Raw genomic sequence first — 26,417 nt, 5'->3', positions numbered from 1 at the left:
AACATTTTCTGACACTACAACTACAAACTTTGATTTATCTTATTTATAGCACATTTTTTGTAACGGATCAACAAATATTGGTGGAATAATTGTGAGGTAGACAGAAAATGTCGCATTGTTTTTAAATTCTAAATCTGAAAGGTGTGGCATGTAAATGTATTCAGTCAGCAGTACTTAGAACCCGTTGCAAGTTTTTAGCCGTATGTTACTTCCTGTTTTGCTTGTCTAGAGGCTAAAATGCTATTTTGTTTTTAGCAAAGGAGCTCAAACAGTCATGCCACAGATTCTGGCATTTTTTGCAACATAGTTTTCTGCTACAGAGTAATTACCAAAAAGATATTAAAAATGAATAATAAAAGATTTAAAATGAAATATTTCTAAAAATGTAGTCTGGTTGGTAGACATGCGTCATATCTTAAAAATTATGCTTTTATTCACTTTACTTGTTTTGCCACCAGAGGGAGCTACTGCTACATTCTTGTCAGGACAATTGCAACAACTTAAACAGTAAAAATATTAATTCCTATACTTTTTTGTTTGTTATTCAAAAGAAAAGACATTACACTGAAGAGTCTGTTTTTAATTTCAGTCTGAGCAACAACAAATGTCACACAAGTGCTAAAAATCAAATGCTGAACATCAGTACTCATAGTACGTTGTGAAAAAACCTATTACAGCCAACAGAAAAAACACCAGCAATCAATGATTGCAGGTGAAGGTCTAACAACACCAGATCATCTGGAGTGATCACACGACAACCAATAACCCATCGGGAAGTAACAGTGCAACAAAAGGAACAAACTAAAACCTTCCCTGTCTGATGATTTCTACTTATATACATGTTTTTTTGTTTAATGAAAACTGCAGTTCTGTTTAATGGGATGCATTATGGTCCCTGAATGACAAACATACAGCAGATAGTCATGCACATGCAATCAGGTTTTTCACTGTTTTAAGAAACGCCAAACTGTGGGGTTGTTCCTGCTCTACTCCATTCCCAATGTCTACTCTGAGATGCACAACTCATCTCTGATACTTTAGGAAGCTAATCTATAGGCAACACACTGTCATACCCTGCTGAGACTGAATCCAGGCTTTCGTTATGTTGTGTGTTGTGGCAGGGCTGTCTTCCCCTGAGGACTAACTAGTGTGTCTCGTGCATACAGAGAGAACTCTTGTATTTTCCTGTCACTCCTTAACCTGTGGATGAAAGGGGCAAGTCTTCTTCCGTTTGCCAAAGAGCGCTATCAGAACAAACAGGATACATTCAGACGTATCATGCTAAGGCAATTTCAGAGCTGGAGGCCTCTTCCTTCAGTGCATCATGCTCCGTTGTTTACATGATGCATCCTGTAACAGAGGAGCATGACTATTTATGGACACATCTGTGTCAGTGGTGTCTGCAAGACAAAAAACACTCTTCGTACTAAACATGTTTCTGTTCTCCCGCGGCACAGCCAGTGGGACACGCAAATCAAAGCCTGACAAATTCGACTTGCCTCTTTAAGAAAAACAAAAGATAGCAGAAATCTCCCCGTTCCAATCGTCATCTTTGTACAAAGACCCGCTTTCCAACAAACACTGATGTAGTCAAAGTCCACTTGACTTAAAGCTCAAACTGAGGATAGACTGTTCTGTAGAAAACAAAATACTTTAGTGGTTTTTCTAGTTTGTTGCCACTGTGTCTGTTTTACTGAAGAACATCTGTGTCTCACTTATTAAGGAGAAAAAAAAATGAACAGATTAAAGCGGGGAACAAATGACACAGCAGACAGTTTAGTCTTTGGAGCTGACGCTGCTCCCCAACTCTTCTAAAACTTGAGCTCCCTCAGTGAGGCGGAAAGGAGAAATGGGGACGTGGGAGTGGTTCTGGTCCAGTTTGAGGAATCCATGCTCCTCTCATGCTCCAGGAGTACCGGCGTGCTGACCCATGAGCGGGTCTCCGCCCTCCTGGACCGGGGTGGTCTCGTGCTCGGCCATGATCACGATGGTGTTCTCGTCTATGAGCTCACAGGTGGGGTTGGAGAAGGCTGACAGGGGCAGGGAGATCCTCTGCATCTCACGCTCGTACCGCCGCTGCTCATGCTGCTTCTTCAAGTTTTGACCCCTAAAGAGAAAACACAAAACACAGTTATGTTATTTGAAAACACAAAAAAGGAGGGAAATACTGACATGATAAGAATTTAACACGCTCACTGGAGTTTTACACGTTTTATCAGGTTACACCAAAAACTTTAATGTATTCTATGGAAGGAAAAGGATAAACTGGTCTCTTTTTGTCTTCACAAATAAAAGAGTGTGAGTGTGACATGCGTTTGCATTTAGCACCAGTGAGGTGATATCTTGAAGAATAACATTCATCAAATCTGTCCAGCTTTCTTTTCCCCACTGCACAATGTTGCCACCATCATGTTAATGGTGAAGATTGTACTGTAAGGGTGATGTCCAACCTTAGTTCTCAGCCAAAGTGTTTTGCGTTTAAGACAAAACTTAACTTTGATCTGTTTATCCCACATCTTTGCTTTGTTCTCTATAGGATCTGGTTTGAAGACATGTTTACACTACCGTTCTTATATTGTAGTTGTTAAATAATGAGCCTTAATCTGCATCGGCATGTTAAAGCTTCTCCAAAAAAAAAAAACACAGATCAGAAATTGGCCACAAAATTCTGATTGGTGCAGATCATGATCTCCTACAGCCCTCAGTGGTAGTGAAGCTGTTATTTATTTCAGATAACTGGAAATGTGGCAAATTTCCACCAAATACCGAGGACTGATGAGTAATAGAAAATCTGACTGGGAGAGTTTATCTTTTCCAAAGCAGCAGAGTGGTGAGAAGTTATGCTCAGTGGTTTTCTGCTGTTCTGGAGTCAAAACAAACTTTTCAGTGAAAACACCTCCTATCAGCCAACTGCTTCCAACTTTTCACCATAACAACACGGCCTTCAACTCCATCTATTATCGGGGATCTGTTAACTCCTTGGCTTTATGCCTGACTGTTTCCAGAAACTTTCTGAAGCCTGTTGCTTAGCAAACAGCCCACGCTAGCTTTGTTCCTGCTATTTTAGTCTTTCTGTTTGGCAAAACAAGCTGCTAAGTTGAAGCTGCAAATCAAAGCGGGAGCCGAAGGGAATGGATTTTCTCAATTTTTCATTTGAAATGATGAATGGAAGAGAAACGTAAGCTGAAGGGAAGTTTAAATTACGTTGCATTGCTCATCATTTGCGTTTCAAGAGAACAAGCTTTCAAATCATCCTAAACACACCACAGCTGACCTGGGGAGTTAGGGAGTAGTAATATGATTTTGTTTCTGTTTAAGAAAAACGGTGCATTCCCGAATAATCAGCTGTCAGATATCTAGGAGTTTTTCTAGTAAATAAAGTACAACATTTTTTTATCAGCAAGAAAAGTTTAAGGATGGCGTTGGAGACAAATTTAAATTTATTACATTAGTAACCACTGTCAAGAAAAAATTAACTGCCTGAAACTTAATCTTGGCAAGAAATCTCTAAGCGTGACATGGGCGTTGGGTATCTGAAAGACGCTCTTTCTCATATGCTGCTTAAAGTGGTGACCAAGCCATGCCTATCTAATGCACTTAATGCCTTGTTTGCTTAAAAATGTGTTTCACCCACAGTCTACAGCCAGTCCTCATTACTGGGGCTGCAGATGAATCAATGAAACTGGAGATTTCACAGAAAAATGAGCAGGAACCAGAAATAGACGAATTCTCCGCTTGATTGCCCTTAAGTTGGGAATTCAATGATCAGATTTTTTTTTTTCTTGAGTGAAAACGCCATATGTACAGTAAGTGATGCAAGGATGTCCTAACTACATTTTTTTGATGTGGAGACTGTTGATACTTAGTGAAAACTCAAAGTCAGTTACTTTTCAGTATCAAAAAAAAAAATAATGCAGAGAGCTGTTAAGAAGGAAATCATATCTGCCACATCATGTCTGACTTTGAGGAAGGATAAGCAAAATCCAATGCTTTATCTTAAGGTAAGAAGTCTCTATAGAGAATACACACAGAAACTGCTGCTTCCACTGTGCAAGTCGCACAAACATTTAGTTCCAAGGTTCTAAAGAAACCTGTTTTAAAGTGGCTACTCTCTAACACATGATGTGACATTGACTCTCCTCCTAACATTAATTATCCACTAATTAATGTTAGTCAATAATATTAATTACTTAATGAATTCTTCTAGCATTTATTAAGTAATTCCAGAAGAAATGTTATGAATCCTAATCTGCCATCTTCTTATCTTACAGCTCTCACAGAAAGATCAATATCAGCAGATAAAAACTTTGCCAAAATTGGAAAATGGCCACTAAATTCTACCCAGTACATCTCTAGTTAATATTAGATCCATAACACCTGCTCATCTATCAAATTCCTGAAGAGCATGACACTGGCCATTGAGGACAAGTATTAGGCCTCTGACATAACATGCTTCTCCTCATTAATAATATCCTCCTAAAATAGACATCTATGACGAAAGCTCTGCTAATAAGATGAGACAGCCAAGCTCAGATCTGCGAGGGTACTGTACTGTTCTGCGAGGGTATTGTTCTGCCGGGACTCTCAGTACCCTCTTGCACATTATCTGGGCCATCACATCCCATGTTACATAACTATAGCTGTGAAAGAGGAGGCTTTTCTACCCATTTAACCCCGTCTTCCCTGAGCGCTTCCCCTCTAACGACATCAAACAAGAAAGATTAGAATAGACCTGAGGAGCTTAATTTTCTGATAAGCTCTTTGTAAAACGGTCAATAAAGCGGTCAATAAAGTCTAATTGGGAAAAACAGACTTCAGAGGGAAGTGAGCAACAGATGAGACCACAGACGTGTTGTGCAATTATGTTATCTTGTCATGCCTATTTCTCTATAAATGTCTGAAATATAGCAACATTCCCCAAAAGAGAAGGAACGACTGACAATACAGAGGTTAATGTAAGACAATAAGATAATAATGGCTTGACCAGTCTGCTTAGCTGACTGGTTACATTTTATCTATTGTTGGTCTTACTGGTGCCTGTGGAGGATATTTGTTCTAACCTTTAAAAAAGGGGGTTTGTGTTATAAGCCTGAGGTTTAATTAAACCTCTGCGATTTAGCAAAAAAGACACGTATATCTTTCTCAATACATGTTTTTTTTTTTTTTGTAAAATGTGTTAATGCATTGTGGAGAGCAAAATTATTTTTACTTATTTACTGCTGTGAACTCAACTGGCAGATTCTGCTAAACAGCTGATTAAAAGTTAAATCAACCTGCTGCTTCAGTGTGTGTGAATCTGTAAATGTAATCTAAGCTGTTGACACTGGTGCTGTTGTGAATCTGAAACTCGGTGAGACGGTGTTATTGTTGCACAATGTTGTAGAAAAGTACCAGTGGGGAGTTAACACACGACTGCGGCACAGTCAGGGGTTGGCAGATTAATGGAAAGCAGTGCAGGCTTTGCAGCAACAATTTTTGGCTTTGTGTATAGAAATTAGGGGTGCACCGATTTATTGGGACAGATTTTGTTAATTCTGGGAGATCAGTAATTAAAGCCGATCTTATCTACCTCAGCAAACATCTAAAAATCAGCCACTGTCTTCTTCTGCTCTGCCGTGACAGAAGTTTGACAAACAGACCGGCCCACCAGGTCATGACTGCACGTTTGCAGTTAACAACAGTCACCACACTGTTGCCAAGTCTGTGACTTTCTTGCAATATGTAGTGACATTTCAGACAAAAAAAAATTGATATCTGCCAAAATCGGAATCGGTAATCGGTTAAAGATCGGTAATCGTCCAGAAAACTGCAATCGGTCCACCTCTAATAGAAATGCTTCATAAAAGATACCAAAAGAGTTCTAGCTTATCCCAGTATGTGTTTAAATTAGACGTACTTCAAATACAAAACCCAAAATAATATGGAAATGCTGAGTTTTAAATACTAACCTTTTATAAAAGTAGCCAAGTGTGATGCCCACTCCAAGGATGATTATAATTGCCATCATAAGGCTACCCAGGACCATGCCTGCAAAAACAGGAAAGACCTGAATTTCATGTGCATCACTTAAAACTAAATCAAGCTGCAGATTTGTGTAAATAGTAAGCACACGGGACATGCATCATGGACCCATAAGAAGAAAACCGTACCAGTAGTTCCCAGGTCCTTCTTCTTTTTAGGCCCTGTTCTCACTCTCTGGCTGACGCCCATCACTGGCTGCACAGCAGCAACATCTCTCTGTTTACTTGGCGTGGCTGCCTGGAAGCGCTGCGTGGAGGAAGTGATCTCTGTAGGTCTGAGGGACCCGACCTCAGCTGGCGCAGCTGTTGTTTGCTCTAGAAACAGAAGAAAATGACAGATTTAAACACCTCTACATGTGTCCATGTTGTGCTGCTGTCCTAATTAAAAATGTTAAACACATACAACTGACATTAGTGGCAAAATTATACCATTAATGCCAGTTGATGCATACTCTACATATACCAAAGATCATACCGGAGGCACTTTTCCAGCATCAAGTGGAAAAGTCCCACTAGATGCACTTTTCAGTTTGACAGCAAACTGTCGTTTTTCTATTCGAATTACAGCAAATCTCAAGCATCCAGGATCAATACAATTCTTCTTTTCTATTTTCATGTTAATTCTGCATGCAGTCTGAGTCACTACAGCAAAGAACTGTCTTCATGAATTATGGATACTAACAGCACTCTTCAGATATTGCTAAAATGTTCTGTTTTGACATTTAGAAGGACTCTGCTTCTGCTAGAATAATCTCTGTCTCTGTTATTCTTTCAGACTCAACTGGAAGTGCGTCATCCAGACTGTGTGGTTTCTAATTATCGCTGCTCTTCAAGCATCAGTGCTGACGCAAACCCCCTCCCAAACCGAGCCTCTTCCTGAATTATTGCTGGAACCTGCACTGCTGAGAGGACTGTTGGATGCATTTTCTCCTTTCTTTTTCTAAAAAAAAAAAAAGGACCGGAAATAAATATGCTCAACTCTTAGTAAAGAGCAACATAAGATGGGAGTTACAGACTCCAACGTCTGCACTCTAGGTCTCTGCTCAGTTTCCTCCCACAGGGTTGTTTATGACTTCAACCAAAGTTTAAAGGCCTCAAGCCATGAACTGAAGCAGCCAATGAGGTGCTGTCTCCAAGAGGAAATGGCTCCTTTGCGCCAATGAGAGCAGCTTCGGGGCTGGGTCAAAGCCAGAACTTTCCCCCATGTGCGCAGCTTTGTTATTGTCTGACTTCTGCTGATGTCAGGCAGGAGCCAGAAACAAAGGAGAGCATACATGACTTATCGCAACTCTGACCAACTGACCTACTACAGCTCATAGTATGAAAAGTTGAATGAAACTGAAAAAAAGTTGTCTGATTTTCCACATCGAGCTCCTGTTTTTAATATTTATTTATTTATTGGTATCAGAACCACTTAATATGGGAACCAGCATTAAAAATAATCTATAGACTGATAAAACATGGGCTAAATTATTCTACGCTTTTTCAAAAAGCAGTTTTTATTTGTGATGCCTATTTGCGAAAAAGAAAAAGAAGGTTCCTTCAGTTCTGTCAAAGAAATTTCCCACAAATGGAAGAATCATTATTGTTACAGTCAGTTTTCAACAAATCCCTTATTCTTTGAAGGGAAACTAATCAATACACTGCACATAACACAAACATATTAATCACTACCAGGTGCAGCGTTTGCTTACCTTTGCACATCTCAATTGCACAGAACTGCCTCTGGATTGTTCCATCTGGGGCTGCAATGTAGCACCAAGGCCCCTCAGAGGCGTCTGGGTTTCTGCAGTAATTGTGATCTCCAGCACCTACAGAGTAGCCGATAAAAGCAGCAGAGCTCTGTTACTGATTCTTCGCTGGAAAAACAGGCCTGTCTCTTTTCCAGTAGATAAACCACTGGATTCAGGACTTATTAACAGCACTTCAGCACAGCACAGTGAGCAGCCTGCCCTGAGCACAAACAATGGAGACAGCATCTGCTGCATCAAAGAGGCCATTTAACACCACAGACAGACTCCTCTGTCTACAGGCTGTAAAACCATGTAGTTATTGTTCTATATGTCAAAGTCATTTACTTATTTTGTTCCTATTTATCATCTTTATCAGGCTGACACATCAACAGATGTTTCGACTTGTTTGCTGCACTGTGAGAACACTGTGGCAACCGTCATGTGACATTTCAAATGTGATCAGAGACACTAGACTCAGCTAAACGAGGAGAAATTAGAATCAAAGTGCAGTTTTCATGTAGCTTCTGAGAACACATCAGTGTGTTTACCTGTCTGTGAATCTGGGTGCATTTCAACATCATAGTCTCTTGTTGTATTGATCCAGTTCAGACAAGTCAGACCTGTGGAGGAGCTCTGTTGTTCTCCTCTGTAGTACAAACCTCTGGATCTCACACAGTCTGCGAAATAAAACGTGAGAATAGGGGTAAAAAAAAACATGTGCAATCAAAACTGTTAAAGCTGTTTTAAAACTAAACAAAGACGATTCTTAAGCAATTACTATTGCTATTTTAAGTACCTGAACTTAATTCTGTTACTGACACAAAATGACCATAAAAGCACAATAAAATGACCATAATGAGCAGGTTTACCTCTTTGTCCCCCACTTGGTGTGCTGCCTTCCACGATGGCCGCGCTCAGAAAAACAATGTGCAAAGAAAAAAACATTTTGGAAAGCTGCCGGACTGAATTCACCGAAAACATGGTGATTTTTTCCCCCTCCTTTTTCTAAAACTAATAATTTGTAAGTATTGGAGGATCGAAATTAGTGAGGAGCCTATGCATCAGACACACTGCTCTTCTCGCTTCAGTCCCAGCCCTTGTTTTTGTCAGAGCTGAAGCTTTCTTCGTAAACAGCCTTCAGTGGAGGAGGAGGAAAAGAGGGAGGAGCGCAAATCTCAAGGTCCTAAAGCCTCCTCATCAGTTTCTCTCACACTCTAATTTTAAACTTCAGCTCCAAACAGTCTGTCATCTTATCTTGGCTTTCAGCCTTGAGAGAAATCATCAACATTCATTTCGTTCCGTATTTAATCTAACCATGGAGTTTTATCCGTCACTATCTGCATGCTACATCTAAAGCTTACCTCTTCCTTATACCCCCTCTGCAAACCTACCAGGCCTCATTTGCCCGCTGGCGTCTGTCTAAAGTGGGATCTGCAGAGGATAATAAAAGCCTCGCTGCTTCTCTGTGTAGCTGGTAATGAGGCCAGCCAACATGTGACTCAGCCACAGCGAACTAAACCACTTTTCAAAAAGATGCTCATCCAGTTTTCAGGCAATCATCAGAACAAACACACAGCATCTGTCCTGTATGCTGAGACACTCTGAACTCTCCCGGTAGGATATTTCCTTCACATTCAAACTGTCTCAAGAATATTCTCTCACATATGTCTGTACCTAGATCCTTTTCGGGGGGTTGTATTGCCTTCCATTCTTTAAGGGAGTTGAAGCTGTCAACAAAATATAGTCATTATTAACAAAAACGTCACTGGTGGCAGCCATTCTAAACGGACCTGATTATTTTCCCAAAGTGCTGTCTGTTTATACAAAGCTCTTCCTTGGAGTTGCAGTCTCCAGCTGAGTTTCCATCCCACAGACCACAACCCATGAACTCAGCTCCTTCAGACTAGCAGCAGCTGCAAATTAGCAAACACCTGGTAGAACTGCGAGTATGTTGAACTCATGATGCAACATACTTCTCAACCCACTGCTCCCAAGAATGGTTGTAAAACAGAGTGTTGAAAAGAGCAGGAGCTTCTTAAAGAGACAGAGGTCCAATTTCAACACGTCAAATTTCATGCTTAATATATACAGCATTTTTTATAAGTGAAACTTTCCTTCACATTCAAGCTGTGAAGTTGCTTGACAGTTGCTTGATTGTGCTAGAGAATTATACTAAAGTACCACCCCTTTAATTTAACCCCATTTGAGTCAAATCCTAATGGTGCGTTCACACCAAACGCGCTTTGCGCGTCAAAATCACACCTGTCGCTTCAAGCTCTTTGCATGTGCATTTGTGGTGAGTTCGCCCCAAATGCGTTTTGAGCATCAGGCGCGTCTGGTTTACATTCAAAGTCTATTATGTGGAGCCTCGGACAAGTTGGACGGTCAAACGCTCAAAACGGTTCTAATCACGCTGTGCTAGACGCTCAAAATGCGCCGCATTGGCCCTCGACGGGCCTCCATTGGTGTTTTGCAATGGTGTAATATGAATGTCTTGAAAGTCTTAACTGTGACATTTCCAAAGCATTGCTTGAGGAAACAATGATAGGTAACATTTAAAAAAAAAGAATGTCTGCTGATATAAGTTCATCACTAAAGAGTGATCAGATTACAATCCTTCAGCAAAATCTATTTTTCTTAAAACCTGCACTATAAAATGATTAAAAATTGAACAGAGTTTTACAATAGAAATATTTAATAATAAAATTTTATTTACTAGGTAACTTGTCGAACCAGTGGAAAAACACTCCTTTCATGCTCCAAATGGCACATACAGTACAGACCAAAAGTTTGGACACACCTTCTCATTGAATTCAATGAGAAAGTGTGTCCAAACTTTTGGTCTGTATTGAGTACAGACCAAAAGTTTGGACACACAGTTGTGTCCAAACTTTTGGTCTGTACTGTATGTCTCACTTATATACACACATCATTACAGTGGCTGTTCCCTCTGCACTTGGCCTTTCTCCCTACTGTCAGTAAAGCAGCAGCTTGCTGATACTCCACATGCTTCTACCAGGCCAGATGGTCCTTTTTCCACTTTAAGACAATCTGACTCCACCTTCAGTAAATTAAGATTATTCTGAGGAAAAAGATTAGGTTTCAGTGATAAAAAACCCCTTTGATTTCATGATTCACACTTAATTATTGTCAATCATTCCAAATTAAACACATTTTGTTGAACCAAAACTTTATATAAAATATCATCAGTAATATACTTATATAGTCATAGCTCATTCAGTTTTCAATATAAAACATAAATATTTTATATGACAATAGGTTGCTAAAAACCGATGCAACTGATGAATTCTTTACCGAAATATTACATTTTGACAAAAATAAAAGTCAAGTTCCAATAAGGGGCATGTTACTGGACACTAGGTGTGGACCTTGAGGAAATTGATGGAAAAAAGCCTGGATAAGATTTCTGTACGAATCATTAATCCAGGCTTATTGTCACAGTTGTTGTATAATCCATGCACACAATGATGCAACAGATCTTGTGTGCACTGAGTGCGCCAAGGAAAAAAGGAAAGTGAGAAACAAATTGAGATAAAGCGCCACATCTTCTGGTTTACAGACAGATTTTGATCTGCTTTCCCGCATCAACGAAATTTCATTTCTGTGACAAATTCCTACTAAACAGCTAACATTGAAACTTATAAGTTCAACATTTGGGCTTCTTGAATCCTGGTAGTTGTCAGCGGGCTATCTGATGACGTAAGACTAGTCTAAACATGTGGCCTGTTATGGGCCAACCACCAGATTTCAATCAGATCCCTCGGAACCAGCTCTCAGCTCTCATGTGGTTTAGAAAATAGACACTTATCCAGTCAGAAAGCCTCTAATGGAAAACTAAACCACACATCACACCCCCCACTGGCTGCTAAGCAGGCAATATTTCCAGATGCTGTTGCATTACATCACTGCACCCATGTGAGCCTTGCTACTGTTGCTGCAGAGAGAAGCACAATAACAAGGCAGGGCAAAAATAACCTGGCACTATTGTTCTGACTGCAACTCTCCACTGAAACTAAATAAAACTTCACCCACCCAATTCCCAGGGGGTCTCTTCCCATTCTCAGCAATGAAAGACACCAAAGTAACCCTACCCACTTCGCTCTTGCATAAATTCACGAAGGGCTGGCGTCTGGCGGCATCAGCATCTGCAGTTGTCATTTAAGAATGAGACCATGTGATATCCGTTCTTCAAATATGAAAAACTAATTTTATCCCAGGTCACACTGGTCCGTTCCCCTCTGCTCCCTCACAGTCGTGCCTCTTCCGCAGACACAGTAGCTGTTAAGGCAGGTGTAAAATGAACACCATTCTGAGTGAGAAGAGTGCAAACTGTCTGCAAACGCATCTGCATGCTTAAAGGATCACAGTGATGCTGAGTGCAAGCAGAGGTTTTCAGCAGATGAAGAAGAAAGACAGCTCTGGCGAAGAGGCCCCCCAGGGCGCAGTGGAAACGGGGATCCACAAGGAGAGCCAACCAAGAGGGAGACAATGTTTTAGCTAGAAAAAAAAAGATAAACATTTTTTACTTTAATACATAAAACAGGAAATTCTGTATTGTAGCATTCTTTAATGTAGCATTATTAAAGTTCTTCTACTTTAATGCTACATGTATGACAGCGCACCTGGCAGGAGCTGTTCACAGTCTGTGAGGTTATCCAGCACCTGGGCAGTATTCTTCTCTGCCCATGCAGTCAGAGTCTGTGCCAGAGCAGAGGATTGAGAAGATTTCTCAGCCATCTGCAGCAGGTAGGGCAGCATGTGTGCAGACATGACGGAGGGTTCTGCAAACACATTGGCCTCATCCTGCTCATACAGACTGCAACTCCTGCAACAACATGCTGATGATTAATGTTCAGTTGAACAAATACTTTCATATATAAATAATGTGGCTATACTCTGAAAAGTATAACAACACGTTGAATTTTATGCACCATCTGTCAACTTACAACCACAAACCTGAATGTATTTTAATGGAACTTTACTTGACTGACCAACACAGATTGGTGACTAATTGTGTTGTGGAAGAAAAAAAGATAAACAAATATTTGATATTTTAAGAAAAAAAAAGAAAAAATGTATCATGCTTATGTATTCAGCCCAATTTACTTTGAAAGTTCAGAATAAACTTCAGTCCAATCAATTGCACTCAGAATTTTCAGTTAGTAAATTAAATGTTGCAAAGGCTGCTGAGGCAGAGGTAACATGACAAACCCAAACATAAAACTAAAGGTACGAAGGAACAACTTGGATCAAGTCATATGAATGTGGTAGAGCGGTCTAGTCAAAGTACAGACAAGTCTAACTGAGATAAGGTTTAAAAACAGATGTTCACTGATGATACTCCTCCAATCCAACTGAGTTTGCAAAAGACTATGCAAAGAATCTAGCCCCAAGTCCCAAGACACCTACAACTGTAATTGAAATGAAAGGTAAATCTCCAACCTGTTGATAAATTAGGCCACAATTGTGTAATTGAAATATAAATAATACATTGTTTTCAATGTTTTTTAATATCAAAATCCTAAAATAGTGACATATATTGTATTCAGTGCCATCCTGCGGTGTTCTAGGGTTTAGGGCTTTGTTGCCATGTGTGGTTGTAATTTGACAAAGTGTCAAAAAGGTTCAAGGCGCTTCAGTACTTTTGCAAGCTACCACACAGATTCTGTTTAATAACACACCCTCTTGTTGGTGAGGCTTCTCTCAGCACTGATCTGAGGTCAGTCTGAGCTAGGTGGGACAGCAGCACCTCCAGCGCACCAGGAGTATCCCAGCATTCCTGCAGCAGCAGGTCCAAGAGGAGCAGCAGAGCTTGGTTGATCTGCATAATGCAGACACTCTTTTGGTTGTTACCTCGTCTTGAATGATGCAGCAAAGAGGCAAAACAGGCAGCTTTCTGCCTCACCTCCTGGCTTTGGTCCTGTAGCAGGTACAGGCCTGTGTTGATCAACCTACACAATAAAAAAAGAAAAAAACTAAATATAAAATCTTTTTAAAGTATTTTAACCAGAATCAGTCATTTAAAGCTATCCAACATGATCAGATTTCCTTCATACCTCATCATGATGGCAGGGAGAGAGCTGTGATCTCTGAGGTTGTTGATGAGTGGGAGTCCAGCTGCACAAAGAGCTTCACTGCACACTATCCTGAGGACTTCTGGGGCCTCTGGAGCCCGCTGACACTCCAGGATACTGCACCAACGCTGAAGCATAGATGTCTTCAGGCTTATTAGATAAAAGTCAAAGTTAGAGGAATTTATGTCAATATGGAAGTTTAAAATAAGGACATGACATGTAACACAAAAAAAAAAACTGTGTAAAACCTGAAATCTGACACATGGGAAAGCAGCAGGCTAGCAGCATGTAGAGCTTGAGAGAGGTACTCTGGTCCACCTTTCTGGATTTCTAGGTCTTGAAGTAATAAATGCAAACACTCGGACAAACAAAGTTCTGAGTCGGAAAGCGGCTGAGGCAAAGCAGAGCCACCACCGGTCATCACAGAAACCAGAGCCGTGAGGTACGTGGTGCGGTAATCCACGCTGTCGCCCAACAAAGCCTCCTTCAAGTTTGACTGGAGAAAGAGAACATTTAAAAATTACCTTCACATGAGCAGAAGGCAGGTAATCGATCACACAGGTGCTGCCAAACGTGTTACTGGGCGTCATAAACAAACAGTAGGCTATCTCTGGCACATGACTGAGGATAGCCAGTATCACATTTTTCCTTGTCTAAAGAGTCGGGTAAATCCTGAACAGCATGTATGAGTCATAGTCTTTTTCTTAATGACCTTCATGAACTTTTAACACAAGTAAGTACAATCTCCACAAAAGGACTCTTACATTTTTAACTTTGTCATATTGTGTCGTGTTAAGACCACACACCTCAATCAGTTTTATTAGGATTCTGTGTGTTGACCAATTTATTCTCTTTTACTCTGATAGCTCTGAATCAAAATCAAAGATATGTGGCATCTGCCTCACTTCTCCAGGTAAAGAGAACATCCCCACAGCATGATACTGTCACCGCTATGCTACAGAAAGGCCTGTGCAGCATGGTGTGCAGCAACATTTCCATCACATCATTTTTAAAGAACAGGGTTTTTTACTCTATGATTTAATTACCCATTCTTTTTGGGGAAAAATCGGTATGTACGGGTGTCAGAGTGTAGGAGAGTGGTTACAGGTGAATGTCACACCTTTTCTATTGCGAATCTAGAAAAAAATAGATAGTCATTACATCCTAAAGTGCTGGACTGTTTTATTTTTAAAGCTTGTGTTTGAGTTAAAGTTGTTGGGAGTGTCTCTGTGCCTTACCTGCAACACCCTCTGGATCACTTCTTTCAAGTTGATTTGCTGCCAGTCCTGGCTGTCCAGCAACCAAGTGACCAGCGAGAGCCTCAGCTCAGGGGAGGTTGCAGAAAAACTCTCCCAAGTTTGACAAGCCCACTTTGGATCTGCACAGAGGAAGTGAAGGGCTTGCTGATGGAACGATGACAAGCCAACCTGTAGAGAACAAAGTTAAAAGAAAAGAATGATTGAAATCTGTCAGACTGTAATTGGTATCCTCATTTATAGGTAAAGGTAAACGTAATTTGATTTATATATATATAGCACATTTTAAGCAACAAGGCAGCTTAAAGTGCTTGCTGAATAGTGTCAGAAATCTACTTTTGCTCAACAGCTTTTTTTTAAACCGTTTTTTTAAGTCCTTTGCAAACAACATAAATCACACACAGTGTCTCATATACAGTTGTCACACACCTGAAGACCCTGCTGAGGCGCATGAAGATCATGCATAAGTCTGTCACTGAGGTGCAACAGGAAAGTCTCGCAGGAATATCTTCTCAGGGAGCCAGCCACACTGAGGTACGCTGCTCTCACCAGGGGGCAGCACTGAGCCGTGGTCCCCAGCCACATTGAAGAATGGATCCTGTTCACCACTTCACGCAGGTTGTCGGAAAAGACACTATAGACACAAACACTGCAAAGTTTCAAAGTCAGGAAGTTACTGATGAATATTTAAGCACCTTCTTTATTCCAGTCCCACCTGTCTGAGCAGAGAGCTCGGTCCAGTAAGGCCTTCATCTGTAGCAGCTGGCCATGGAGCCGGTTGTGGTTGCAGGACTCCTGCGGACCAGGGAGCTGAGAGGTCAGCTTTAGGAGGAGGTCAAAGTACCCTGAAGGAGGTGTCATGGCAACCAGAGCTTTGGAGGCCATTACTCTGACACTATAAATGGGACTGGCAGATAGCTGGAGTAACGGAGGCAGGAAGTCCAACAACGTTCTGCCAGAGGAAACACATGAGGATATGTACACTCAGTCACCTAAACAACGAGTTTAAGAGAGGAACAGATGCAGAGTAATATCATTTAATGAGTTGGAAAATAATTCACAGTCAGAAATTATGTTTTATTGAATACCAAACCAAAAAAAACTTTCACTGACTGGAAACTGAGATGTTACTCCTAGTACTTTCCAAATAAAATAAAATGAGTCAGCACTTTTAAAAGGTCACTGCCTAGCACATCCCATTTCTAATGTACAAAACTTTATAAAATAAAAACCCTGATTTGCTTCATCTGAACAAAACACACATAGCACAGTAACACTGATCTTACATTTACCGGTAATTAAAAAATGATTTTCTATCCTAAATGTCCAACATGTGAGGGTTTTTAGCATCTCCTGTCCTGGCAGTTTGGTGTGTGTGGTTACCTAACAGTGTCAGGGCGGATTCGCTCTACATAAGAGGAGGATGTGGGATACGTATCTGCTGCCAAAACTGAACAAAGCAAATGAGTGGCACTGCAAATCCCATCTGGTTCTGGTAAAGTCAGGTATTAAAAACTTAAGTCTGAATATCAATTTACCTTCAAAGGGTCCAAAATCGCTAAAATGCACATCTATTATTTTATTTTGTGCTAGACAACATATATTTATAGAACTTAATGTCTTCTAACATTTCCACATTTATTCATCTGTTACGGCCCTGGGCCTTATGGGTTGGGTTGCAGGTGTCTTGTTGTCTGTCTTTGTGCCCTTTACAGGTGCTGCTGATTTTATTCATTGGGAGCACAGAGCATTTAAACCTGGCTGTCTCCAGCCAGGTTTCTGGGTCGCCTTCAGCGTCCACTCTGCCTTGATGCTTGCGGTGTTTTGTTACCAGGCCTCAGCTCCCCTCCTTTTGCACATTTGAGTTTGTCTTTGTTTTTGCACTTCAACAACTCCATATGCACTCATACACCACATCCAAGCATTTGCATTACACCACTGATACTGACATCCTCAATCCATTGTTGTTTGTGTTAATAAACATTCCTTTTTATGCACTTTAATCCCTGCATGGTCTCCCGTTATTGTTATGACCTTGAGCCAGTCGTAACATCATCTATCTGCATACATCTGTGTTAACTCCCAAGAAATCAGATAATTTTTGTAAAATCTTGGGCTCTGCTCTCCGCAGCTCAGATTTATACTGGCTATGCACTGAACTAGCTACAATAAGCAAAGGAACTGATAAGTTTAGAAAATGTGGTTAAAATGAGCAGTTCCTACTATAGAAGATCTATTTAATTGGATTGATCAGTCAAAAGGTGTGTAAGCATTACTCTGATGAGTCTTGAACGCCAGGCTGGAGGTGGGCCAGCAGAGTTAGGATCGGGTAGAGTGAGGGCTGCAGATGCAGCTTGGCCCCAGCGGTTGGCCTATGGAGGTGTTGCGCCGCCCCTCTCAGCTCGCCCAGGAGGACAGCTTGAAGCGTAGGGTAGTGAAAGAAGAAGGCAGCAGGGGACATGCTGTGTTGCGTGGGGCCAGCCTCTACACTGCTGGACCTCTGGCCAAGCATTCGAGAGCAAAGAGAGCCTAGAGGAGGACGTGCAGGTTAATGGACAATTCAGAGCAGAATTTTCATATCGAACAGGCAGTATATGAGCTTCTGACTCACTGTAAAGTTGCAGTGCAGCATTCCTCATGGCCCAGCATGGAGATCGGAGCAGAGTCAGAGACAAGACGGCTACAGCAGGAGCAAACTGAAGAACAGCTGCCCCCAAACCTGCGCCACGCACCAACGCCTGCAGAGTGTGAACCGCACATACCTGTGCACAAAATGACAATGAGGTCATCACAGTCTATCCGATTCTTTACGATCAGCACCAACAAGATAGCAGTTGCAGAATCAACACACCTGTGGGAGGTCCAGGGTTTGGTCCCAGTTCTCATCGAGGGGAAGTCTGGCGGTGTCCAGCAGGGTTTGCATACTGAGAGCTAACAGCGGCCTCGCCTTACTGATCTCCTCTGATGAGAGAACGCACAGGATCAGCATGGGCAGCCCTGCAGCCCGTCGGGTCACAGACGTAGAGCCAGGGCACTGAACAACCTGCAGTCCCTGGAATGACATCAGAGAGTAATAAGTCTGCACATCAGCAGTTGCCTTTTATTAGTTAAAGAGAAAACTAAAATTACTTACATCTTTCAGCATTTGGGCAGGAATATCCTTGAGGTCTGAATCACTGCTGTTCAGCAGAGACGTACAGAACTTTGTGAAGCCTAAACCGCAGCCCTCTACTGCCCCCTGGTGAGAAAAGAAACATCTGTTAACAGGTAACCAGTGAAAGTTTAAGTTTAAATGAAGTTTACACACAATTATGATTGGCATGAAGTTCTGAATAATATTGGTTCTTTGCTGAGTTATTCAAATCATGTTTTCTCCAGGGTGGAGTTATTTAACAAACACAGAAAGCTACTTTTGACAGGTAAAGTTGAACAACAATTTTGTTATCAACATAAATTGTTCAATAAATGACACTGAAAAAATTGTGAGGAACTTAGTGAAGAGCTGAGCAGATAAAAGAGCTGAGCTCAACTGATATTTGCCTAGTGGCGAAATGTTTTACAGTCAAACAAAACAAACACTGAGCTGGGTTGAATCACAGTGTAGAAAGTGAGTCTGGAGGAGTCAAGGTGAGACTCCTAAAACTGGTAACAGTGCACCAGTTGTTACTTATAAATCAATTAAAAGAAATCCAGACTGGAAAATGTACAGAAACTAAAAAAATGGGTAAAGCAAGTAAAAAACACAAACAAAGAAGAAGAAGAAAAAAAAAAACAGAAAAAAAATGTACCTAATAATGGATATTAAATAATGGGCAATGTGAAAACACATAGAGAGGCTGGTAGAAGTAGCGAGTTATTCAGGGCCACTTTGGAGGGTCTTAGGAGCCACATGTGACCATCTGAGTAATAGTTGGTTAAAAAAACCATGTTGTTATGGGACAACTTAGTTACAGACATTTAACTAAACATCTCTATATTTGAATCTGTCTCAATGTGGGAATTAGAGGAAATTCATCATAAAATCAAAGTTATGCATTCAATTGCTTGTAAAAAAGAAAATCACAGAAGTTGTTTGTTGAATTAAATCATCCCGACCTAAAAAAAAAACAGTGTAATAAATTATTAAAACCTTAACAGTTTTGACCATTGACTTGAACTGTGTATTTTGAAAATAACATACCCAGTGGCGGCATTTTAGAAGAATATCCTTGAATACGTCTGACGCCCTCATTAAATCCCGTTTAGTTAGAAGACACTCAGAATGTTTCTTGGATTCTTTAAGAACTTTCTCCACCAACGAACCTAAAAGTATTCCTGTTTCCTGGTGCAAAGATGTGGAAAAGAAACACAGGTGAGTTTTCTCATCCTCTAACAAAGACTGATGCTGAGAAGGGGAATCTAAATGGTGCATGTCTCACCTTTAGAGAGACCCAGCAGCAGGTGAGAACAAGGCTGTGCTCTTCAGAGAGCAGGACACACTCCTCCTCGTCTGTTTGGCCACCTCCAGACTGTTGGGATATCAGAGAGCTGATGGCGTTTCCCATGTCACAAAAGGACGGGGGAGCATCTAAGAGACAAAAAGCAATTCAGTTTCCAATGTATCTAAAATGAGATACATTGAAAAGTATCTAAAATGAGATTTCACTGCTCATTAAGATTGCTTGATTACATTTTTCAGAGACACGAGCCTCACAATCTCCATGCAGAACTGCAAGCAGCAGCAGAGAAATATTCTCCAGCAGATCCAACAACTTGGTCATCAGACTGTGGTCAAGTGTGGTATAGATATCATCAGCTGCTTCAAGCAAACACCTCTGAAGAGCGCACAACACTCCTGGAACATAAAAAAAAAGGGATTCAGAGGATTCATATAAAGAAAAAAAAAAGATTTTCCGTCATCATCAATGTGAATGTTAGTCACCGTGTATAGGCTTGGTTCTGGCAGAGAGCATCATGTCTGCTTTGGCTGTCAGATGATGCTCCTCCAGCTCTTTCAGCAGGACTCTGACTACACACAGGTTCCTTCCAGCGTTGGCAGTACAGCTCAGGCTGCACCGATGTCCTGATCTACATGAAGAACAGTCAATACTGTCATCACCCAAACATACCACCACTGCAGTCGAATAATATTCACACCTCTGAAATTTTTCCATATTTTGTTCTGATATAACCACAGGTGTCAGTGTTCATTATTGATATAAATTATGCGCAAAGTTGTGCGAAACAGTGATGTGGAGTGACGGACGGTTTCTAAAACAAAATGGGTTCACATACAGACATTCATCCATTTATTGTCTATAAACCTTGAAAGGTGGCAGGAGGGAAAAGGAAATAAAACTAAACAGAACTAAAGACCTTCTTGACTTCACTTTAGCTAAAGGCATGCAAATAATTTTACAAGATGAGGGCACGAGAGGAGGTGAGACCTACTTTTGGAGGAGCATCTTCATCATGAGCGCTCCCATCTGAGCCTCCTGCACCCGTGGGCTGCGCAGAAGCTGCATACTCCTCGTCTCCAGGACTTCCGCGATATCAGCAGGGAAACTGGGAGGGAAAAATCTCAACAACAAGCCAGCCGAGAGCTCCCGGATCTAAAGGAAAGAACAGCTCTTGTGTTATATTTCAGCCAGTTTAGACAACTGGCTCCACTCAGAGAGCCATACCTCATTTGTAGAATCCTCTAGACAACTGATAAGAAGCAGCTGCTTGGTTCTGCAGAAGAAATCCCACTGTCCTCTCTGTCTGGCACAGTCAATAAGAAGTCCTATATTTGCTGTAATTATAACCAGTTTCATCATTAAAGAGATGGAAGATGCAGAGATAATGCTCAAGTGAGCCACACTTATCTTTTTTTCTTTAAACAAGGCATTCACATCTTTGTGCTTTTTTAATACACAAGATCCTGTTAAGAAACATTGAAGTTTGCGTTTGCAACGTAACCAAACATTGGCTCAATGGGTATGAATACTTCATTATACTTGAGTAAAAACATCTGTTGGTCCGTGTTGTTTTTAATGTCTCACCCGGTGGCTGTCCCTTCTTTTTGTCGGGGCTCCAGGTATCTGTGCACGTCTCCAGGACTGCAGACAACAACAACAGCGCCGTCTTCTTCCTCTGATAGCTGTGTCCAGGTGACAGAAAGCTGTATGGAAGCTCGCCTAACCACTCCACAAAACCTATGTGATATAAAGAACATCTTTTCTGAACAGAGAATACAAAACTGAAAAATCCTGAGAGAAAAAAAAAAAGTCCAGAGCAAAACGTTTATCATCTCTTTTTTCCTCCTCACCAATCCCTTGCTCCAGAACATCCTTTCTGTTTTCATGGCTGACATCTTCTTTCTTTTTGCCCTTGACTCCTCTGATGTGTGCCAAGCAGCCGTCTCTGATACGAACCAGAAACCTTCTCACCGCAGCCTGAAGGTGCTGCCGAAAAGGTGAGGACTCGCAATTCAGATTCTGGGGGATAAACTCCTTCAGTATTGTGATCTCCTCTGCAGAGGGGACATCTCTGGTCTTTGGGCTGCAGCAGAGCAGGTTGAGGGCAGCCAGACGCACTTTGTCGTCTGCAGACCCGAGAGCCAGCTGCAGGGTTTTAAAGGTGGAGCTCCCATGCAGAGCCCAGGGAGAACAGCCGCTGATGGCTCGGTAGGAGCTCAGGACGCACGCCCAGGCGTGCAGGTGGCCTGGCTTTTGAGGGTTCAGGGAGGCCAGCAGGTGATGCACGGCCGAGGGAAAAACCTGGAGGGTGCAGGGCAGTAAATGTGTTGAGCTGTTGTTCTGTAGGAGAGTCACTTCAGATGTCAGAGCCTCCAGGAGGAGAGGCTGCCAGCTGTTCGCCCAGCGCCCGGCCAGGTCCACTTCAGTGAGTGAGACAGGAAGCTCTCGCCTCTGCTGCTGGATCAGACACTTATAAAACTCTGAGCCACACGGGGACAGGTGATTGGTCGATAGGCAGTTCAGGAGATGGCGAGATACTTCGGTGTATTGATCCAGCACCTACAGAGACACAGCCAAATATCTGGGTCACAGAAAGTAAAAGTAACAACGATATACAGAATGTAACAGCTATTATTTGCTCACCAGCTCAGCTCCCACATGAGGCAGCAGAGCACAAAGGCGAAGGTATTTTGCTTTGGCCTGCCAGGGCAGTTTCAATAATCGTTCAAGCAGGGTAAAATAAAAAGTCTTGCTGGTGTCACAAAACTGCTCAGAGTCGAAGGCATAAAGGTTCAGCAACAGAGTAAAGGCACTGCTCGCAAACTCAGGCACCCCTTCCACCTGCCAAAACAGAAACACACACAAAAAAAACATAAAAAAACAGCCTTTAAACAGTGTGGTTTTTAATGGACACAGCATTTATTTGCCCCATATTAAATATGTATAAAAACTCCTCAGATAAACTAATCCTTTTTGCAGTACCATAAGCTCACACTTAAAAATTTCACAGTTTTTTTACCTCCTTTCCTGATATATGTTCCAATGGTGATGAAAAAAAGCCTTAGCAAAGAGATAGTCACAAACAGTTATCAGTCTGAAAAGTTGCATTAAGTATCACAATTGTACATATAAACAACACAACGATTGTGCCGATGAATCATATTTTAAACTTTAAAGCAGGGTTTATTTGTTTTCTCCTTCAACCAGCTTGAATGTTGAAGTAACAATTCAAACCACACTGTCAGTTTCTGGGGATTGCAATCAATATCAGTGATTGTTAATATCACAAGATAACTTTCAATGTGGTGAAGTTCCTACCAGCATACAGTGGAAACAAGAAACAAATGCACCTCTGATAAAAAATATTCAGTAACTTAGCCGGAAAGCCTAATGTGCAACCAAATGCCAATCATTGTGTGCTCCTTCTGAGTATGAGTAGACGTCAGTGACTCACTGGGCTTTCTGCATTGGTCCAGATAATGTGTGTAAGCTGCTGCAGGAGCTTGCTGTCGTCGGGCAGGAGACGGGCGCCGGTCATCCTCCACAGATCCGTCACACATTCCTTCACTCTCTTCAGCCACATTGTTAACACTGCAACAACATTTTGGGTTTTTAGCAGAAAGCAGAGGCAGTCAAAGAGACTAAACAAGCAGTATGGAGTTCACTCACCCTCAAAGGCAAAGTAGTGACAATCCTGCTTCTCCTCACACAATGCATAAACAAGAGGAAACAAACCTTCCAGCAGCAAACAAGCCTGAGAAACAAGATAATATCGATTCAATATGTTGAAAAGTCCCAACGTGGGCTCCACACAAGCTTTCCCTACCTGTGTGGTGTCATGGCTTGGACTTAGTAAGATGTGAGGTCGACAGCAGGTGAGGAGGCCTCTGCTCACAGCCAGCCGGTCCACTCTGTCCTTCCCTACAGGGTCACATGTCACCTGCAGGACCCCCACAGTCAGCTGGCAGGGCTCTGAGAGGCAGCACAAAGAAAACGTCTCCAGTCAGAGGGTAAAAAGTCCAAATAAAATTCATCACTGTGTAGTGGGAGCAAGAGAGGTGAATTTTAAGATTAAAAAAAAAGGCAAATGAAAATGCCTTAATAATTTGAACTAAAACCAGTGCCAGTTTTAATTTTCTGCTCCTAATTGTTCCCATAATTTATTGTGCTTAAATACCACTGTATGACAGGCTCAAAGGGTATGATGCTGCAGGTGTTACGTACGTGGATGAGAGGCCTGCAGCAGATTCCAGGCTGCAGCTCCAGCAGCTGTACTCTCGGATGCAGTGTTGATCAGCATCGCCACCGCTGTGCCCGCCAAAAGACGCGTGTCCCTGTTGCAGCACTGCACGACAGATCACATAAGCAGCTTTTTCAACACTTGTTTGTCATCTAGAAGACGATAAATTTGCTTTGAAAGAAAAGACACCTGTCCAAGTATGTCAATAAGAGCCTGCAGAATCCTCTGCACTGCTTCTTTGCTGTGGTTTTCCTCCCACACCAGAGGAGCAACTTCGTTGGGCAACAGCTGAAACGCTTGAAGACACACCTGCAGCCATGAATGTTCACATGTTAGAAATAAAGTTACAATTGTTTTATAATGGCTGTTCTTGATAGGTATTCCTGATGCATGTTTCATTTGTACCTTGGCAGTAATATAACAGATCGGCCCATCTCTCTGAGATTCCTCCTGTAGCACAGCAGGAAGAGATTTAGATACTCTCTGCAGCATTGGCATGAAGGATTCTCGCCAAACCTCTCGACCAACTACGCTGTCCTCCAGGTACATGCATGCTAAAATTATGGAGAAATAATTAAACGTCTACACATTAGATCTGTGACATACTAAAATAATGTAAGCATCAGTGAACCCACCTCTCTGCAAATCCTCCAACGAGAGAACCTGGTAAAAAGACAAAGTCAAATCATTTCCAAGACCGACAGTGAAGTGATCATTCACATTTTGTCACATTACAGCCAAGTTTTTTTTATTGGTATTTTATGTAACATATCAACAAAAAGTCACGCATAATTGCAAAGAGGAAATGAAGTAGCACTTGGTTTTCAGACAATTTATTAAATTATTTATTTATTTATTTAATCTTTATTTCACTAAGATAAAAATTCACCAAGATTAAAAACCTGTTTTTCAAGGGAATCCAAACCAAGATGCATCAACAGTTCAAGAGGTACAGCGAAAGTATGATTGCAAAGGGTATGATTGCAAAGGGTAACCAAACACAAAGTCTCTGTACCTGATCACTGTGGACTAGGGCATTAAAACTGTGGAGAGTCTCCTTATAGACCAGTTTGTGGTCCACCTTTGCTGCCAAATGCTGCAGCATCTGTGAAGCAAAAGTTTTCATTACATCACAGTTCTTCCACATCATTTTACAGTGAAAAAGGAATATGTGGAGCTCACCTGGTCCACCTTACGACAGGCTGTAGAGATGCTGACCATCTCCAGCTGCAGGGATAAGAGGAGTCTGACCAGAAGCAGGAGGTGCTCTTCCTCCAAACCACGGAGCTGTACCTCTGGGATCTGTCTCAGCAGCTGGGCTGCCTCCTCCAAACTGCGCTCCTTGCTCCTTTTAACGCTGCTCCTGTCCGTGCACACAAATTGCCTTTTTATTACAGAACCGACGGCGCATGTGCACTTAAAAATGGCTTAACAAACCTGGAGGATTCAGACAGTTTTTGGACAAACAGCTGGAGGGTCTGGCAGCCATTTCCAGGTGTTGAATCTTCAGTGATGAAGCAGTCCTGAAGACTTTTTATCAGGTTTTCAAACGACATTGTAACTTTTACTCCTGAATGCAGATACCCGGTGTTGACATATTACTGAAAGCACGTTTCTGTTTACTACTGAAAAACTTCTACTTCTACGAATTAGTGGTGATCACGGTAGCGATATGCTGCCATCTAGAGGCTGAAACTTGTGGGAGCTAACGTGACTGAGATAAAACAGAAACAGTTAATTGTATGTAACCTTTATGGCCCAATACATTACCAATAACGTTAAATAGATCGTTTTCGGATATCCTGCATCGGATATCCACCTTTAGAAACTTTTATTGCCAAATTTATTAACATTGCTCTGCTGTGTATTTGTTGCTGACAACGAGTACTAAAGCTATCTATTATATCTTCTTTAGTGTGTGGCTTCCTGCAAATTCTGGACTGACATTATACTTAAAGTTTCAGCTGAAAACAACAATGGGCCTTTAGTAACTTTTTAAAATAGATTTTTTAAAACATTCACAATTATTAAGAAAAGTCTAAAGCATCTATCAGCTTTTATTGCATTGCAGGGTGCTTTCAGTGTAAAAGGACTGAAACATGGTAGGCGATTCTGCAATTTTCTTCCTGCAGAATTAAGGATATTATGCAACTACTACAGAATACACAGTTTGCAATGTCTGAAACACGGTAAGAAAATCCAGAATAAAATGTAATAAATATTTAAATTTAGGTTTCACTTAGAGGTCTGTGTCAACATATTTAAATCTTCTAACATAAATAGAAGGTCTTCTGAATTAATTCAGATCTAATGTGAGTTCTGCAAAACAAAAGACTACATAGCAAATATTTTTTTGTTGCTTTTATGGGGTTTTGTATATTTTCAACAGTTACTCCACATTAGAAATCTTCAAGCGCACTTAAAAATGCACTTAAAAATTTTTAAGTGCATTTTTTGGAAATATTCTAACTCAATAGAATGTAAATAGATGTTAGATTTTCTGACCCATTTAATATTCGGTAGCTGATGGTCAAGACAGACTATGATTAAGAGCACCATCATGTCATAATCCTTGCCCTAAGTCAGATTACTTCATGTGCTAGATGAAAGCTAATTTTATACATTGTGTACGAT

At 41.2% G+C, this 26,417-nt stretch overlaps 2 protein-coding genes across 5 annotated transcripts; both read right to left on the bottom strand.

Annotated features, from left to right (window-relative positions):
* Positions 1-559: 559 nt before the first annotated feature.
* On the bottom strand, positions 560-9,112 carry pik3ip1 (phosphoinositide-3-kinase interacting protein 1). Its single transcript, XM_032578400.1, has 6 exons — positions 8,623-9,112; positions 8,302-8,430; positions 7,715-7,831; positions 6,150-6,335; positions 5,949-6,027; positions 560-2,107 (listed from the first exon to the last, which is right to left on the bottom strand). Exons 1-6 carry the CDS (start codon positions 8,732-8,734, stop codon positions 1,900-1,902), a joined length of 831 nt encoding a protein of 276 aa, XP_032434291.1. The 5' UTR covers positions 8,735-9,112; the 3' UTR covers positions 560-1,899.
* Positions 9,113-10,926: 1,814 nt separating this feature from the next.
* Positions 10,927-25,415, bottom strand: LOC116729708 (thyroid adenoma-associated protein homolog). Of its 4 annotated transcripts, XM_032578398.1 has the most exons (32): positions 25,221-25,415; positions 24,966-25,146; positions 24,799-24,888; positions 24,419-24,446; positions 24,189-24,337; positions 23,973-24,092; positions 23,768-23,888; positions 23,370-23,515; positions 23,213-23,297; positions 22,998-23,134; positions 22,187-22,384; positions 21,394-22,102; positions 21,128-21,280; positions 20,768-20,877; positions 20,535-20,695; positions 20,026-20,171; positions 19,774-19,938; positions 19,523-19,671; positions 19,285-19,425; positions 18,238-18,342; positions 17,956-18,156; positions 17,716-17,866; positions 17,381-17,633; positions 15,820-16,056; positions 15,534-15,753; positions 15,087-15,275; positions 14,097-14,344; positions 13,831-13,998; positions 13,680-13,725; positions 13,456-13,595; positions 12,397-12,599; positions 10,927-12,271 (listed from the first exon to the last, which is right to left on the bottom strand). In XM_032578398.1, the coding sequence occupies exons 1-32, from the start codon at positions 25,337-25,339 to the stop codon at positions 12,021-12,023; spliced, it is 5,520 nt and encodes a 1,839-aa protein (XP_032434289.1). In that variant the 5' UTR covers positions 25,340-25,415; the 3' UTR covers positions 10,927-12,020. The 4 variants fall into 4 exon arrangements, with proteins under 4 accessions (XP_032434289.1, XP_032434286.1, XP_032434287.1 ...); XM_032578395.1 differs by having other exon boundaries at positions 13,456-13,725; XM_032578396.1 differs by having other exon boundaries at positions 13,456-13,725; positions 15,534-15,738.
* Positions 25,416-26,417: the final 1,002 nt, after the last annotated feature.

The sequence above is a fragment of the Xiphophorus hellerii genome, chromosome 12 (assembly GCF_003331165.1).
Source record: "Xiphophorus hellerii strain 12219 chromosome 12, Xiphophorus_hellerii-4.1, whole genome shotgun sequence".
Lineage (NCBI taxonomy): Eukaryota > Metazoa > Chordata > Actinopteri > Cyprinodontiformes > Poeciliidae > Xiphophorus > Xiphophorus hellerii.
Note: the sequence above shows the minus strand (reverse complement) of the source record. Positions and strands in the feature narration are given on the sequence as shown.

Excerpts from the sequence above, each read along its gene's own strand:
- LOC116729708 (XM_032578395.1), bottom strand. The coding sequence starts at position 25,339 with ATGTCGTTTGAAAACCTGATAAAAAGTCTTCAGGACTGCTTCATCACT. Across the intron at positions 13,726-13,830 it reads CTCCCTGCCATCATGATGAG|GTTGATCAACACAGGCCTGT; the intron begins GTATGAAGGAAA and ends TTTATTGTGTAG. Across the intron at positions 12,272-12,396 it reads CTGTGAACAGCTCCTGCCAG|CTAAAACATTGTCTCCCTCT; the intron begins GTGCGCTGTCAT and ends TTTTTTTTCTAG.
- pik3ip1 (XM_032578400.1), bottom strand. The coding sequence starts at position 8,734 with ATGTTTTCGGTGAATTCAGTCCGGCAGCTTTCCAAAATGTTTTTTTCT. Across the intron at positions 6,336-7,714 it reads TGCAATTGAGATGTGCAAAG|AGCAAACAACAGCTGCGCCA; the intron begins GTAAGCAAACGC and ends TTCTGTTTCTAG. Across the intron at positions 6,028-6,149 it reads GAAGGACCTGGGAACTACTG|GCATGGTCCTGGGTAGCCTT; the intron begins GTACGGTTTTCT and ends CTGTTTTTGCAG.